Below are 16,477 nucleotides of genomic sequence, written 5' to 3'. Positions count from 1 at the left end.
GCGGATACTTTACCGCTGAGCCACTGGGTAAGCCTGTAGCTTCAATTATATACCCACATGTTTACTATATCAAATTTTTAAACAAATTCCCATTTGGAATTAATTTAAATTAATTAATTAATTATTAATTAATTAATAAAATCCAGCATTTCTGTAGGAAAGGAAATGGTCTATACCTACACAGCATGAAAAATCAACAATTTCATTGTAGAAAATAAATGATAAAATTATAAAATAAACAACTATTTTCTCTTTGTGGAACCTATCTTTTGGAAGGATTATATCATAAACAATGACATTTATCATAATCAAAAGCACATGCCTTTAGCAGTGATGTGCCCTAGCCAGTATTGAACATATCTGGGCTGTGTGTGAATGAGGGTAAGACCGTGGGTTCATCATTGACACTGGTCAGAGAAACAGAGAATTGCAGGATTGAACATCATTGACACTGGTCAGAGAAACAGAGAATTGCAGGATTGAAAAAGACAGGAGAGGCATTTTAGATATTCCATGCAGCCATTAGATCCTCAAAGTCCCTGCACAATATTCCACTCTTTCGTTGCAGAGTAAAACACGTTCAGAGACAGAATCACTTCTTCTGAGATACCCCACATCTTCAAACATTCTACTTGAGAGCTGAACTGTGTGCCTTTCAGTTCTGGTCCTCAGCACCCTGCCCTTCAGTCACCTTTTCCCCATATGACTTCAGATGCTAAAGTCACAGGGCACACGATGAACACTCAGGGCACACACTCAGGGTGAACAGTGGCAGAAATCCCATATCTACTTTATATTTTCCTGTCATGATTACCAAAAGGAGTCAGCATGAGAACCATCACATCTGAATATGAAGAAAACCCAATACGGTTTAACTAGTCTTCATACACCTCAGAGCTCTTATTGGATGGGGCAGGGTGATCTAAGAAGCAGGTAAGCATAATAAAATGCTGACTCAGTTTCATTGAAAATAGTCTATGGGGCCTTTATCTCCTTTGCCTCTGTTTCCTAATGAACAAAATAAGAAGGTTTATGTAATTTTACCAGCTGAATATCTCTTGAGCACTACGCAAATTAACTACTTGATATATGGTGGTTGGAAAGTGAAAAGTACTAAGATAGAATCATCATTAGAGCAATAAATATTACAATGTAGACATCAAGGAAGTTTTGCAACAGATGGGAAGAAACAACTTCATTTCATTTTATATACAATGTATGTGAATCATATTCACTACACTAAGCAAAAGTATACTTGAAACTTTAATAACACAAGAGGTCACTTTTGTCTTTTAGATAACCTATTAGCACAATTTTCATTCTCAAAGCTCCATTTTGGTTTTCAAGGAGGGTCCTGATCTCTTCCCCTTCTTCCTTTCTCCTCTACCTCTTACTTCTCTACCTCCCTCTATAAATTTTTAGGAGCAACTTGATTTGATGAATGGTCTGGGGATCCTTTAGTCCATCCTAAAGGAAATCAACCCTGAATACTCATTGGAAGGACTGATGCTGAAACTGAAGCTCCAGTACTTTGGCCACCTGGTACAAAGAGCTGACTCACTGGAAAAGACCCTGATGCTGGGAAAGATTGAAAGCAGGAGGAGAATGGGGCGACAGAGGATGACACGGTTAGATAGCATCAATGACTCAATGGACATGAATTTGAGCAAACTCCGGGACATGGTTAGGGACAGGGAGGCCTGGTGTGCTGCAGTCCATGGGGTTGCAAAGAGTTGGACACCACTTAGCAATTGACCAACAATTGGGGGAAAAGTCATCCTTAATTTCCTCTATTTTTAAGGTCAGGACGCCCAAAGGGTTTAGTCACTACCAGATCAAAACCCTGTGCGGGAGTGGAGACCAGTATCTCTTCAATGACATCATCTTTAATAATCTTTTAACACTGGCCTTGTTGTTTGTTTACATGATCTCTCTCTCTCTCCCTTTTTTTTAAGCACAGAAAATGAATTCTCCCTTTCAAGGTTGAAAAGACACAAGATCTCCTCAAGCTTATTCTCTCTGTAAATATTAACTGGCTCTTTCTGAATGTATTCATCTTTACTTTCCAGCATACATTAGCCTCTATGGTCCTAGAAAGTAATAGTGAGTGCTATTATTCTTGAAAAAAATAGCAACATAATAAAAACTGTCAGTGTAATAAATATGCAACAGAGGATAGCCAAATTTGAGGCACCTGATTTTTATTATTCAAAGTAAAATAAACCTACTGAAAGGATTTAGCAGTTTAGTAGTAGTTCATTGGCAATGCAGAACAAGTGCACGCGGTAAAGTACAAGGAGGAAAAAAAAAATCCTCCGCATCTTACACATGCTTATTAAAGGAATAAGATGCTGTCAGCGGACAATTTGAAGAACAGCAGCCAAGACTTGCTCTGAAAAATATGCTCAAAAGGGAGAAGACTATCTCAGTGCAGCTTTCATTTTCTACTGACCCCGAAATTGCAGGAAGAAACAGACCTCTGAGGAGGAGCACACTGGCCTTGGGAGCTTGCCTTCTCTTTCTTTTTACATGTATCTGAGGCCTTAAAATTATTATTTCAGGTAACGGCCTGGCAGGGTCCTCGCCATCACCCTCTCCCAGCGCTAGGTCAGTTCCTGGAGCCCAGCAGCAGGTACACTCCTCAAGTCCTGAGAAGCTCGCACTCGGGCCATGGGACATGGTTGCTGGTGACCTGGGAGACCAGATGTGTCCAGCTGCTCACAAAGGTGGTTCTAGGCCTGGCCCAGAAAAAAGAATCACCCAGATCCCCCTTCTCTGGAAGTCACACAGCCTGGCTCTGCCAGTTGCAAGAGTGAGCTTCTGTGAGTCTTGCCAGGTTACCAGGCCTCCACAGAGACTGTGCTTCAATTTATGTTGTACATTAGGACGGACATAAAGGCTTTCTGAAAAAGAAGTCATGTATTTTGGATAGGGCCCAAATGAGAACTTTGATGCAATGTTTTAAATCTTTTCTTCACCTTGGAATTTTACCCTAATATGGATTTCATTTCACACTCACCTACAGATATCATTTTCGGCTTCCTCTAATCCAAACTGATTGTCAAAGGCTAGCTGTATCCTTGTTTTCTCCTGGGAGTGGAGCCGCCAGGTCAGAAGCAGGTTGCGAGGGTAGCTGTTTGGGAAGCGGGGACTCTGCACGTGGCCATGTCCTGTCACCTCGATGGTCTCGTCTCTTCGGTACAAGTCTGTGAGGTGATTGCTCTCTGTTAGTAGTCACAACTTGTAGAAATTAGTATGTTGCTCCAATTACAGGAAAGCAAAAAAAGAACAGTTTAAAACACATCACATTGCAAAGCACTTCTTGATTGTGTTTAAAAACATTAAGGCCAAATGGCAGCTTTGTGGTTAAACAAACAACATCCATGTTTTTTTCTACTACTCCTGTCTCCTCAATTCTTCATAAAGCTAGACTTGACTCCTAATATTTGATACTTTGGGAGCTCTCTTAACATTATTTTTGACAAGCAAAATTAACGATCATCTCAGAACTCAGACTCATTTCAATTGGAATTAAAATGAGCAAGTAATTTCAAATAGTTCATCTTTCCTTTTTCCATGTAATATAGCTGACCCTTGAGCAACACGGGTTTGAACTGTGTGGGTCTGTGAATTTTTTTTGATAAATATATATATATATATATACACACACACACACACATACAGTTGAAACAGGAGGGAAGGGGGAGAAGCAGGCAGGGCATGATATAACCATGATGAAGACTGGTTAGAACTAACTTTGTCCAAGATGTCGGAAGCATCAACTTGCAGTAGACCTAGCGCCTCATCTCACGCTTGCTAGCATGTTAAATAACACACCCATTGGCACCATGAGAATTTTGAGGCCAACCATAAAAGGTCAGATATTGTTCTGTGACCTAATTCCTGGAAATCCCTGCCTCTTCCCCCAAATAATTGGAATAATCCTCCCACTAATTAGCCTATGAAATTACCCAGTCCACAAAAAAGTATCCACACTGTATACTGAGGCTCTCTTCTTGCTTTCTGAGATGGCCCACACTCTGCGAAGTGTGTCTGCCTTTAAAGACATCCATTTACTATCACTTCATCTCTGAATCCTTTCATGACAAAGCAAGAACCATAAATTCATCAGCAACATTGTAAATGCACTTTCTCTTTTGACTTTCTTGACATTTTCTTTTTTCTAGTTCACTTTATTGTAGAATATATAATACACATAACATACAAAATATGTTAATCAACTGTTTAGCAGGAAGGCTTCTGGGGACTTCTGTTGTGGGCCAGTGATAAAGTATCCACCTTCCAATGCAGGAGACATGGGTTCAATCCCTGGTCAGGGAACTCAGATACCACATGCCACAGTAACTAAGCCCACGCAACAACTAGAGAAGCCCACGTGGCACAGTGAAGACCTAACACAGCTCAAAACCAACCAAACAAACAAAAGCCAAAGAGGGGGAAAAAAAGTAATGTTTTTGGCCAACAGTGAAGTATGAGTAAAGTTGGTTGTGGGTGCGGAGACAAAAGTTTTATGTGGATTTTTGACTGTAGGGTGTGTGTGTATGTGTGTGAGTGTGCATGTTCTTAGTTGCGCAGTGGTGTCTGACTCTTTGCCATCCCATGGACTGTAGCCCACCAGGCTCCTCTCTCTATGGGATTTTCCTGGCAAGAATACCGGAGTGGGTTGTGTCAACTACAAATTGGTGTTTGCCAAGAACATTTGCCACCTGCCTCTGCAGAGACTGAATCCTGTGCTGCTGCAGCTGTTGAACCTCAACATGCCCTGAAGGCAGTTCAGGGTGGACAGTGAGGCACTCTGCGCTCCAGGGAAACTGGGGAACAGGTCTTTAGATAGTCAGATATTTCCAGAAACTGATTTCATGATCCAAATCCATGCATCTCCTCACATCTAGAAAAGCATTAAATTCCTTCATGGTGACATCAGCTTCTTGTGACTAACAGAAAACCTTTTGTAAAGTAAGTACTTGACTGCTCTGAATTCCCCCTTCAAAACATCTTATACATTGACCTTCCCCACTGCCTTTTTTGAACAATTCCTTAGAGGTATCTGAGGTGCTGTCTCCTGGGCTGCAGTCTTCATTTTGCCCCATTAAAACTTAACTTGCAAGTCTCACTTTGCATCTTGTTAGTCAACAGTTGCCATGCCCTTTTCCTGGGGACTTTTCTGACCCAGGGATCAAACTTGCACCTCCTGCGCTGCAGGAGGATTCTTTACTGCTGAGCCAGGGGGAAGCCCCGGTAAGGTACTGGCATCCCTAAACCTCACTTTGTTCACAGATCAACTGTACAAACACATTTTTTTTCATTGACAGAGGAACAGTATATCGTCAATGATTAGCACAGGAGGTACTCAATAAATATTGCTGAATGAATGAATGAGTGAGTGAAACAAGTGAGTGAAAAGCAAATTAAAGACTCTCATGATATTTAATGACCATGTATTTTTTAATCAAATGGCACTTTCCAGTTGTTTCTCCCTCATAAAAGATTTTAATTTTTGGCCTTCATTGTTGCTGACTTAAAATAGTTCCAATTCTAATTCTATTTTCCGTATATTGTATAATAAAGAACTTGTCTGATCTTTGTCCTGGGTTCCTAAAAGGGAACTTCTAATCCCTTAGCATTCCGAAGTGACTTTATTATTTATAGTAGGCCCTTGGGGCCAAACCTGATTTTATGCTGATGGGGTGATTCACTGTGGGCCCCTAAGTAGTTTCAGGATGGGGACTGGCTATGATACAAAGACTCAACACGTGACTTTCAGCTCTGACACCAGTCTGACTTCCCAACCTCCCTGAGGTAAGGTGTCTTGGAGTCTTAGCCTATTGCCAGTGAGCCAATCAATCATATCTATAGAATGAAACTCTTATAAAAACTCTGGTCACTGTGGCTTGGGGGAGTTTCCTGGTTCATGACACACACATATGCTGGGAGGGTGACATATCCTGAGGACATGAAGCTTCATGCTTAAATCTTCCCAGACCTCTCCCTAAGTGTCTCTTTGTTTGGCTGGTCCTGATTTGTATCCTTTATCGTAAAACTGTAGTTATAACTACAGTGTTTTCTTGAATTCTCTAAGTTTTTCTAGCAAATTATCAAGTCTGAGGGGCTTATAGGAAGCCCTCGGTTTAACTGTGAATTGGTAAGGAGTATGGGTAACCTGGGTACCTCACAATTTTCAGCAGGTGACTGAAGATCAGTCTTGGGACCTGGGCTCTTAACCAGTGACATCTGACCTAACTGCAGGTGGTCTGCATGAGAATTGCACTGCTCAGTGGGCCCATTTTTCCTATCTCCCAGTGTCCAGAGTTCTTAGCATTTTAGATTTTGACATTTTAGGCCCCTCTGTAAGCAGAACTGCAGCCACAGTCTATTTGCGTCCTCCCACAGAGAGTTGACTCCGAAGCCTATAATTCAGTGAGCCTGGTCAGGGAGGCCTAAATTGCTGGTGGAAACCACTGAAAGATTGGGCTGCGGAGGGTGGTTGTTAAAGCTTCCAAAATAAGACAAAGGGGATGAACAAGGAGTCAGCATGTGAGATGCAAAGGCTTCTCTCCCTTTTACAAACATTCTGATATGGATGGGAATTTCAATTTTTCTTTGCTTTTTTTTTTTTTCTTGACTAATTCAGTGTTTAGTGTTTTGTGCTTGCCCGGCTAGCTTTTGTGTGGGAGACAGCCTTAGGAAGAGCAAAGGTAGCTAGAGGAGCAGACGTCCCTAGTCCCAGCCTCTTGCCCAGGAGACCAGAGCACCAGCTGTGCAGTCATGTTCCATGCTCTGGTCCCAAGTTTGATGCTCTTAACTATCTGTAACAGAAGGTAGTTTTCCTTCTTAGCCTGAAATTTGCTAGAGGCAATTTTAGATCCTTTGCTATCTATAATCACTTTGACTTCTGAATCACATTGTTTATATATAATTTATAACCTCATGCCAAACTCAGGGCTATTCTTGGCAGAAGAGCTGTGATGATTTATAGAGATAACTCCGAAGTGTTATATACAAAGTCACATTCCTCAATGAAGGCATTTACTTTGGTGTACCAATAATAACTAGCACAGTATGTCAGGAACTCCTCCAGTAAGTTGTTTAAATTCATTACTACATTTAATCCTCACAACAACTGTATGCAATTAGTAATATCCCCACTTCACAAAGAAGGCTCAGAGAGTTCAAGAAACTTATGACCTCAGGGCATAAAGCAGGTGATGAAATCAATATCTGACCCTAGACTATCTTCAGCGGAGAAGGTAATGGCACCCCACTCCAGTACTCTTGCCTGGAAAATCCCATGGACGGAGGAGCCTGGAAGGCTGCAGTCCATGGGTTTGCTGAGTGTCGGACACGACTGAGCGACTTCACTTTCACTTTTCACTTTCATGCATTGGAGAAGGAAATGGCAACCCACTCCAGTGTTCTTGCCTAGAGAATCCCAGGGACAGGAAGTCTGACGGGTTCCTGTCTATGGGGTCACACAGAGTCGGACACGACTGAAGTGACTTAGCAGCAGCAGCAGCAGACTATATTCAGAGCACACATTCTTAACCAGAACACTGTATGAGTTGTTAAACTACAAAAATATGAAATATATCATTTTTCATAGGAATAATTTTGACTTATGTTTTACATGGCAAGAATATAAGTTCTTATTTTACATTTTAATACAGAAAGAGGTTCACATAGTCATTAATTTGGGTTATGAATTTGATGCCTTTAAAAACGTGAATTAAAATGAAAGAAAAAGCCAAAATGTTTTTATTCTGTCCCTAACTCTTTGGCAAACTGAGTTCGCCCAACCAAGTATCCCTGGAGCTCATTAAATCCTTGGAGACACTATCACTTACTTTGGGATTCATCTTGAACAACTGTTGTTCTCAGAGTGTGATCCCCAAGATCAGCATCATCAGCTGGGAATTTGTCGGAAATGCAAATTATCAGACCTTATCCCAGACCTACTAAAGCAGAAACGCTGGGGGTGGAGCCCAGCACTATTATTTTAACAAGGCCTCCAGGTGATTCTGAGCTCCCTAAACTGCGAGAACCACTGACCATATCATTCTTTCTACTCTTGTGCTTCTCATTCTTGACTTCCCAGGCTCCTTCACTGCCTTGCTTGACTCTATATCTCATATATGAATTTTCATCTTACCTCCCTGCCTGATGACCTGTCTTGGGCTCACTTTCCTGTCTTTGACCTTGAAACATTCTAGAGGACATCATATTATATAAATACAGAATGAACTAGGGTAAGAACTATCTACTTTGGAAATTACCTTATCTAACGTTTCCCATTTCATGGAACAGTCACTCTTGGTCCCAGTAGACACATCTGGTAACCTACTGCTTCAAGTTATGTTTAAGGAGGAATGAAATCACAAATAATGGTTTATTTTTTCTTCTCAGATCATAATATTATCTACGACAGCATGTGATCTAAATGGTAAATGCTGTTATTAAAGTAAGAATTAAAATACTTCATCAGTGATTCCATAGGAATAAACGGTGATCTCTGCAGACTGTGGCACCTCACACAAATTCAGTGGAACATACAGGCATACTCATTTGCTCCACTGTCTCTCTAAGACATCCAGGAGCCGGTATCATGACTGTTAGCCACAAACCCAACATACTATAACTATAAGCCAAAAGAAAAGAATGGTCATTGGTTCAGGAAATTCCCAATATGCAAAGGGATTTATTATAAAATTTCATTTGTAAAATGGTTATTTCACAATCATACAATATATCAGATGAACAATGTTTGATGAGCATGTAGTTAAGTGTTATATAAACCAAACTGCTGCTGCCAGAGAACCACATTACAACCACTTAATTTTTGTGGGGTGCAATATACTTTACAAGCATCCAATTTTGTAAGTCTACCATAAGTTGATAAAAAGTAAATATTGCAGTAATTACCACTGCTTTCATTCTGCTTTTTATTTTAAATTTAATTTTGTTATATTACTTTAACAGGTAATGAAACCAACACACAGAAGTTAAAGTGATTTGTTCTAAGTGAAGAGAATGGAAGGCTGGCTGGTATATGGAAGAGTGAAGTTTTGAATGCAGCTACATCATGTTGGTGACTTTCTTCACTATAATCAACAGTAGCATCAGACGCAACATGTCATCTTTCTGGCTTCTGTTTCCTAAACTAATAGTTTAGGGGCTGAATAATATGACATTTAAGATTCTTTTCAGGTCCAAATGACAGGACACCTCAAAGATTTTCCTTCAAGAAGGCAGAACTGCCAGTGGTTTGACTGACAAATGTGAGGCAATAATGAGACCAAGGAACCTGAAATCCAAAATCTTCAGCGGGATAAACACTTTTCCCATCTATCAGTGATTGTATATATAGTTGTATACTATCATCTAAAATAGGTGTACAAATGGATATTTTATCAATTGCTGTTCAAACATATGTATGAAAATCTTTATTATTAACAAGAAAAGTGCCCCAGGCACATAACTGGCCACTTAGCCCCTCAACTTGTGCTGAATACATTATGGAGGAATGTAAATAAATCCTTTAAAATAGATGCAATGTATTCTATCTTGCTTTTTTATTTTTTATTTTTTTTAAATTTTATTTTATTTTTAAACTTTACATAATTGTATTAGTTTTGCCAAATATCAAAATGAAAAGGTTTCTGCTTGAAGCTGGTTGGGTACAGGGACTTAAAGTTACTAAAAGATGCTTTATAATTTCTTTGAAAGTTTCACAGAAAAGTTAAAAAAAATCACATGCAGAATATTATATATCTTGAGGGAAAGGACAATGTCTTGTTTACCAAGGTAACCTCAGAACCTCACCAGTCTGGGCACATGGAGACTTTCAAAACAGAGCTGTTAAATACATACATGGATGGAAGGTTACTGTGAATAATGAATAGGCAGAATTCTAAACGCTGAAAAGCATTTTGCAGTAAGATAATAAATAAAAGGCAGTTTAAAATGCCCCGATAGTTTATTTCTAAGTGTGCCTGACGTTTGTGGGAACACATCTTGCACAAACGTTTAAGGACTATTTTAGAAAGAGTTACATTGAAATGATCCTGCTTGCCATGCAGTTCAGACATTAATTTTGAAAGAACTGCCTCTTTTTATGCACTATTTCCAGCAAGACATGTACCACCAAGCTCAGCAGAGTCGGTCTACACCACTCTTTAAAAACCTGAGACCAGGATGGGGAACACATGTATACCTGTGGTGGATTCATTTTGATATTTGGCAAAACTAATACAATTATGTAAAGTTTAAAAATAAAATAAAATTAAAAAAAAAAGAAAATGTTGATACAATTGAAAAAAAAAATAAAATAAAATAAAAACCTGAGACCAAGAAAGAAGAACAATGCTGGACAAAAGCGGGAGAGATTGTTGCTGTAGTTGGGATCTACTCTCAGATGGAGCAAGCGGTGGATGAAAACCGGGTGACTGACAAGTCTCCCAAAGTTCTCGTCTTATGCAGCCATCTAATTTAGAATAGAAAGTTCAGCAAGGCTAATCAACAGTGAGACCTGTGACTGACTAATGCCTGATTATTATTACTACTAACTACCTCTAATCTTTGTACTCTCCCTCAACGAATCACAGCATTGTATACGAAAGTATCTTAGAACCCAAATTAGTACCTTCATCAGTGAGACAGCGCACAATGTATTGCTGAAAAGGGAAAACGAAACAAGGGAGTGGTGGAGAACATGAAAGACGTAGGGCAGGAGTCCCTAATTTTAAAATGAATGTCAATTAGTAGAACAGGCCATAAAACATAATTATTAGAACAGACCAACTGGGATTAAACTGAATTTTTGTGGATACTTTTTCATAAATTATCTCCTAACTTAAAAAGCAAAGGGTTGGCTCACTCTGTGAACTGCTAAAGGTGAAAATTAGACTTTGTTAACAATGTTAGTTTAAAAATCAGTGTGAAAGCATTTTCAACATTCTTTTCCTCAATGTTTCTTAAGGCACTGAAGCTTGCAATCAAGGAACTAATTTCCTCCAGGGACTGCTAGTGGGCCAATTTTCATTAAGGAGTTTTGGGTTAACATCTGACACACGGTCTTGGAAAGACCCAGTCTTCCAAAAGCCTATATAACAGCTTTAAAAACAACCATCCCCCGTGATCACTCTGCTTTTAAGCAACTCAAGGGCAAAGCCGATTAAGCATCAGGATTTATTTAGAATTCTCTAGCAAAGATTTTTCTAAGAACTCAGTAGTAATACAAAACCTTTCTGTTTATAAAGATTTGAGGATGAGGGAGTTGGTTGTTTGCCACTTACATATCCCTTTTTAAAAATTATAATTCCTTTTCACACAAAGTATTAGTGTTATATAAACAACATTCCTTAGAGTGACAATGTGGAGACAATATTTTTGTAATCAATTGAAAATTCCCTGAACTCAAAATTCTTCTTCTTTAAAAATCTGAGTCCATCAAAAAAGAAAGAAAGAAAAAAAGAGTATCACAATGTTCGTTTGAACATTTTCCAGTTATAATTACCAGGGGGTAGTAATGCCCATATTGATGCTTATTATTCCTCACCTCACAAAATCTCTTAATGAACAAAGGTTTGTCTTATTATTGTACAACAGTGAGCAATTACACTCTTTCTTTCAAAACCATTTGTATTTTATAGGTAGCTAGAGAAGTGGTTGAGGCTTTCTTGGTAGCTCAGATGGTAAAAAATCTCCCTGCAATGCAGAAGACCTGGGTTTGATCCCAGGAAAGGACACGGCAATGCACTCCAGCATTCTTGCCTGGAGAATTCCATGGACAAGAGGAGCCCAGTGGGCTATAGTCTATGGGTTGCAAAGAGTCAGACACAACTGAGTGACTAACACACACACACATAGAAGTGATTATCAAATTCTATTAAAATGGAAATTATTTTTGGTCTAAGTTTTTTGAAAATTGAAATCAGTGAAAATAATGATTGCAATAAAATAAACATGCTATATTTTATCACACTATTGTTGTTCAATTACTAAGTCATGTCTGACTCTTTGTGACCCCATGGACTGTAGCCTGCCAGGTTCCCCTGTCCATGGGATTTCCCAGCAAACATACTGCAGTGGGTTGCCATTACTCCAGGGCATCTTCCAAGTCCAGGGACTGAACCTGCCTCTTCTGCGTGTCCTGCAGTAGCCGGTGGATTCTTTACCACTGAAGCACAAGGGAAGCCATTTTTATCGCTTTAGGATAATTCAAATTAATTAATTCTCTGGTAATTCTTCTTATGCTATAGTCTCTCTGTGTTGGGATGTTGTTTACCATGTAAAGGATGTGAAACAAATGAGACAATAACGTTCAGAACTGTGGCAGAGGGGGAAGGGACTGTAGAGCAGGAGGACAGAAAACACTATAGATGAGGCTGCTGAAGAGCAAGATCTTTTCAACCATACCAACTTAACACCCAGAAAACAAGACAACCCTAATGACAAAAAATATCTGCTTTCCCAGTGCCAACATAACAAAGAATCGGACATGACTGAGTGACTGAACTGAACTGAACACAGTTCTGATATATAGGAAAGTAACAGGCAAAATTAAAAAAAAAAATGTTCCCAGAAAGTAGATTTAGTATTTTTTCTAGAAAACACTTATTATAGGAAAACTAACACTTTTACAAACATTGTGAAGGAAAGCTACTTAAAGTATGACCTTTGTTTATTCACAAAAAGTGAGAATTTTCTGAAATTATTTTATAGGGTAAGTTTCTGGAGGAAGTAATCAGTTCAACAAAGCTAATATGGAATGGAATAGTGTGCAACAGAATGATCTTGCAATACCCTAATAATTAGAAACTTGATTTGTATTCAAAGACAAAACAGTTTGCTAATCACACCTGACTAAAGAGTTCATCAATTCTTAAGAGAAAACTAATTGGGAGTTAATATAAGAATCACATGGTTTATTATCTGTGGTTTATATATATATATATATATATAAAATTATATTATCAAAATATAAATTAACCTATTACTTAACATGTATATTAGTTATATCTAATATAATATATAGATATTAGAAATATGCAGATCAATGTATGCATGTGTACTAAGTCTCTTCAGTCGTGTCTGAGTCTTTGCAACGCTATGGTCTGTAGCCCGCCAGGCTCCTCTGTCCATGGGATTCCCCAGGCAAGAGTACTGGAGTGGGTTGCCATGCCCTCTTCCAGAGGATCTTCCCAACCCAGGGGTCGAATCTTCCTCTCTTAAGTCTCCTGCACTGGTAGGCGGGTTCTTTACCATGATTGCCACCTAGGAAGCCTCTTTATATATCTATAATTGAACTTAAATGCTTATTAAACTATATGACTGTCGTATTATTTATAGATTCAGTCATTTTTCAATATCAAAGTTCACTGAATTCCAGAACACTTAATTCACATATTAATATTTCAAATTGGAGGTATAACTTATGAATACTGTTGAAGGTGACTGTCCAGGTGTTAGAACATAGAGCAAATTGGGAAACAACTGTCATAGCTTTTGTGTGTGCGAATCTAGCAACATATAGGAAGTAACTGTTAATCTGATTTCAGTCTCAGATATTTTCACTGGTAGCACCATATGTAGAGATGAATTATAGCTTATATTTGGATATCTCATTGTCATTCAAAAAGGCCTTTATCAACATCGCACTATGATGCATCACTAAAATAAAGTTTTTACGTATATAACTGAGTACAAAAAAGATATTAAATGTAAATACAATAAAGTAATGGTATCTCATCCTCATTTTCTTGTAAAGAATAATCAAGTGCTTTAGAGAACCAAAGCTGAGAAGATGTATGCAAGTAAATAAAGCTGAATTTTGATTTGTCATTGAGATTCAAGGAAACAAATTCTCTTCTCCTTCAGACAATGAAAATAAAGTCAGGAATTACTATATATCTCAGAATAGGTCAAAGAATTGTCAAAGCTATGAGATATTAATGCAAACAATTCATGCACTCTGATGTTGATAAACACCTATATGTTAAAAGCTGGTGGCTTTTAAGACAATTGTTTAACATACATAAATCATTTATATTAAAAGTTCTTCAAGCTAGACTTCAGCAGTATGTGCACTGGAAACTTCCAGATGTACAAAATGGGTTTTGAAAATGCAGAGAAAAGAGAGATTAAATTACCAATATCTATTGGATCATAGAGAAAGAGAGGGAATTCCAGAAAAAATATCTACTTATGCTTCATTGACTATGCTAAAGGCCTTTGGTTCTGTGGATCACAACAAACTGCAAAATTCTTAAAGATATGGGAATACCAGACCACTTTATCTGTCTCCTGAGAAACCTGTATGTGGGTCAACAAGCAACAGTTAGAACTGGACGTGGAACTACTCATTGGTTAGAAATTGGGAAAGGAGTATGTCAAAGCTCTATATTGTCACCCTGCTTATTAACTTCTTTGCAGAGTACATTATGTAAAATGCCAGGCTGAATGAATCAAAGCTGGAATCAAAATTGCTGGGAGAAATATCAACAACCTCAGATATGCAGATGATACCATGTTAATAGCAGAAAGTAAAGAGGAACTAAAGAGCCTCGTGATGAAGGTGAAAGAGGAGAGTGAAAGAGCTGGCTTAAAACTCAGCATTAAAAGAACTAAGATCATGGCTTCTGGTCCTACCACTTCATGGCAAATAGAAGGGGAAAGAGGAAGCCGTGACACATTTTTTTCCTCTGGACTCCAAAATCACTGCAGACGGTTACTGCAGCCATGAAGTCAGAAGATGCTTGCTCCTTGGAAGTAAAGCTATGACAAACCTAGACAGCATGCTGAAAAGCAGAGACATCACTTTGCCAACAAACATCCATATAGTCAAAGCTATGGTTTTTCCAGTAGTCATGTATGGATGTGAGAGTTGGGCCATAAAGAAGGCTGAGTGCTGAAGAATTGATGCCTTTGAATTATGGTGCTGGAGAAGACTCTTGATAGTCCTTTGGCCTGCAAGGAGATCAAACCAGTAAATCCTAAAGGAAATCAACCCTGAATATTCACTGGAAGGACTGGTGTTGAATCTGAAGCTCCAATAACTTGGCCACCTGATGCAAAGAGATGACTCATTGGAAAAAACCCTGATGTTGGGAAAGATTGAAGGCTAAAGAAGGGGGCAGCAGAGGATGAGATGGTTAGATAGTATCACCGACTCAATGGACATGAATTTGAGCAAACTCCAGGAGACAGTGAAGGAAAGGGGAGTCTAGTGTAATGCAGTCCATGGGGTCTCAAAGAGTCAGATGGGATTTAGTAAGTGAGCAACAAGAAAAACTAATATGAAAAATGATACAATTTATTAAACAAAAAATGCAGATGAATGCCCAGTATTCAATATTTTTAAAATTCTTTTGGTTCCCTAAAAGTAGTAAGCTAAGCGTGTCAAGACCTTTCTATCTCTCCTTTACACACACATTCATACACACACACACACACACACACGTTACAAGAAAGATCATGTTACCTTAAAACTATGTATCTATGTGGAAGGACTAATAATTTGAAGACTTTTGAGACAATAAAAAGAAAGCCTTGTGGTAAGATAATAAGTAAAATAGATATTTTACTTTAATGGACAAATTCACGCTATTATTATTTTTTTTAAAGAGTTTTGTCTACTTTCAATGTGAATCTCTTTTCCTCACAAAAGCTACTACTAGATCAACGTTGGGTCTTACAATGGACAGATTTTAGAGTGGTTGAGACTTTGGTTTCCTAATCAAATCTCATACTATAGATTCCCTTCAATATTGTTACTGTTGAGAAGGCTCACCATGGATTCTTCCCTTGACCTACACATAGTAATAGAGTAGTACTTGTCACGAGAGGTGAAATCATGCTGGTGTAAATCTCAGTGGTTTTAACAATAAAATTTTATTTCTTGCTCGTATTTCACATCCACTTTGGGTCAGTGGGGCCCTGTGCCTGTGTTCTTACTCTGGGACCAGAGCTAATGAGGCTCATTGTAAAATTAACATTATAGCAGAGAGAAATCAGGATATGAAGAATTGCCCATTGGTTTTTTAAATACTTCTGTTTACGTATCACAGACTAAAGCTAATCACATGGCCAGACCTTAACTTCTACCAGAGTGGGTAACTGAAAGAAAAGGAGACTGGAAATCAATGACCAATGCCAGTCACCCCTGCAGTGTTTCCTTGGTGCCCATACACTGACATGATGGCTTGACTCACCTTGTTTTCCAGCTGGGAGCACTATCTATGCATGTCCTAAATACTATCTCATTGTTATTTTACTCTAAACCATTGCAGTGATCGTGAGAGACATGGTCAGTAGGGAAAGATGAGTAGATGATTCATAGAGGACAACTTTATTACTACAAAGGAAGAAAAATTGTTGTGGGGCGCCAGAAAACATATTTGAGTAAGCAGTCTTGATTTTCTTCAGAACGTGTCTGTTAGAGATGGCAAATAGTTTCCCCAGT

At 38.6% G+C, this 16,477-nt stretch overlaps 1 protein-coding gene across 2 annotated transcripts in view; it reads right to left on the bottom strand.

The window, feature by feature from the left end:
• Positions 1–16,477, bottom strand: part of PDGFD (platelet derived growth factor D) — a 278,537-nt gene that overhangs the window by 94,993 nt on the left and 167,067 nt on the right. Inside the window, exon 2 of one of the 2 annotated variants that reach the window (XM_005215730.5) lies at positions 3,020–3,224. In XM_005215730.5, coding sequence (XP_005215787.1) covers positions 3,020–3,224 — 205 coding nt within the window. 2 annotated transcript variants of the gene reach the window in all.

The sequence above is a fragment of the Bos taurus genome, chromosome 15 (genome assembly GCF_002263795.3).
Source record: "Bos taurus isolate L1 Dominette 01449 registration number 42190680 breed Hereford chromosome 15, ARS-UCD2.0, whole genome shotgun sequence".
Taxonomy (NCBI): Eukaryota; Metazoa; Chordata; class Mammalia; order Artiodactyla; family Bovidae; genus Bos; species Bos taurus.
Note: the sequence above shows the minus strand (reverse complement) of the source record. Positions and strands in the feature narration are given on the sequence as shown.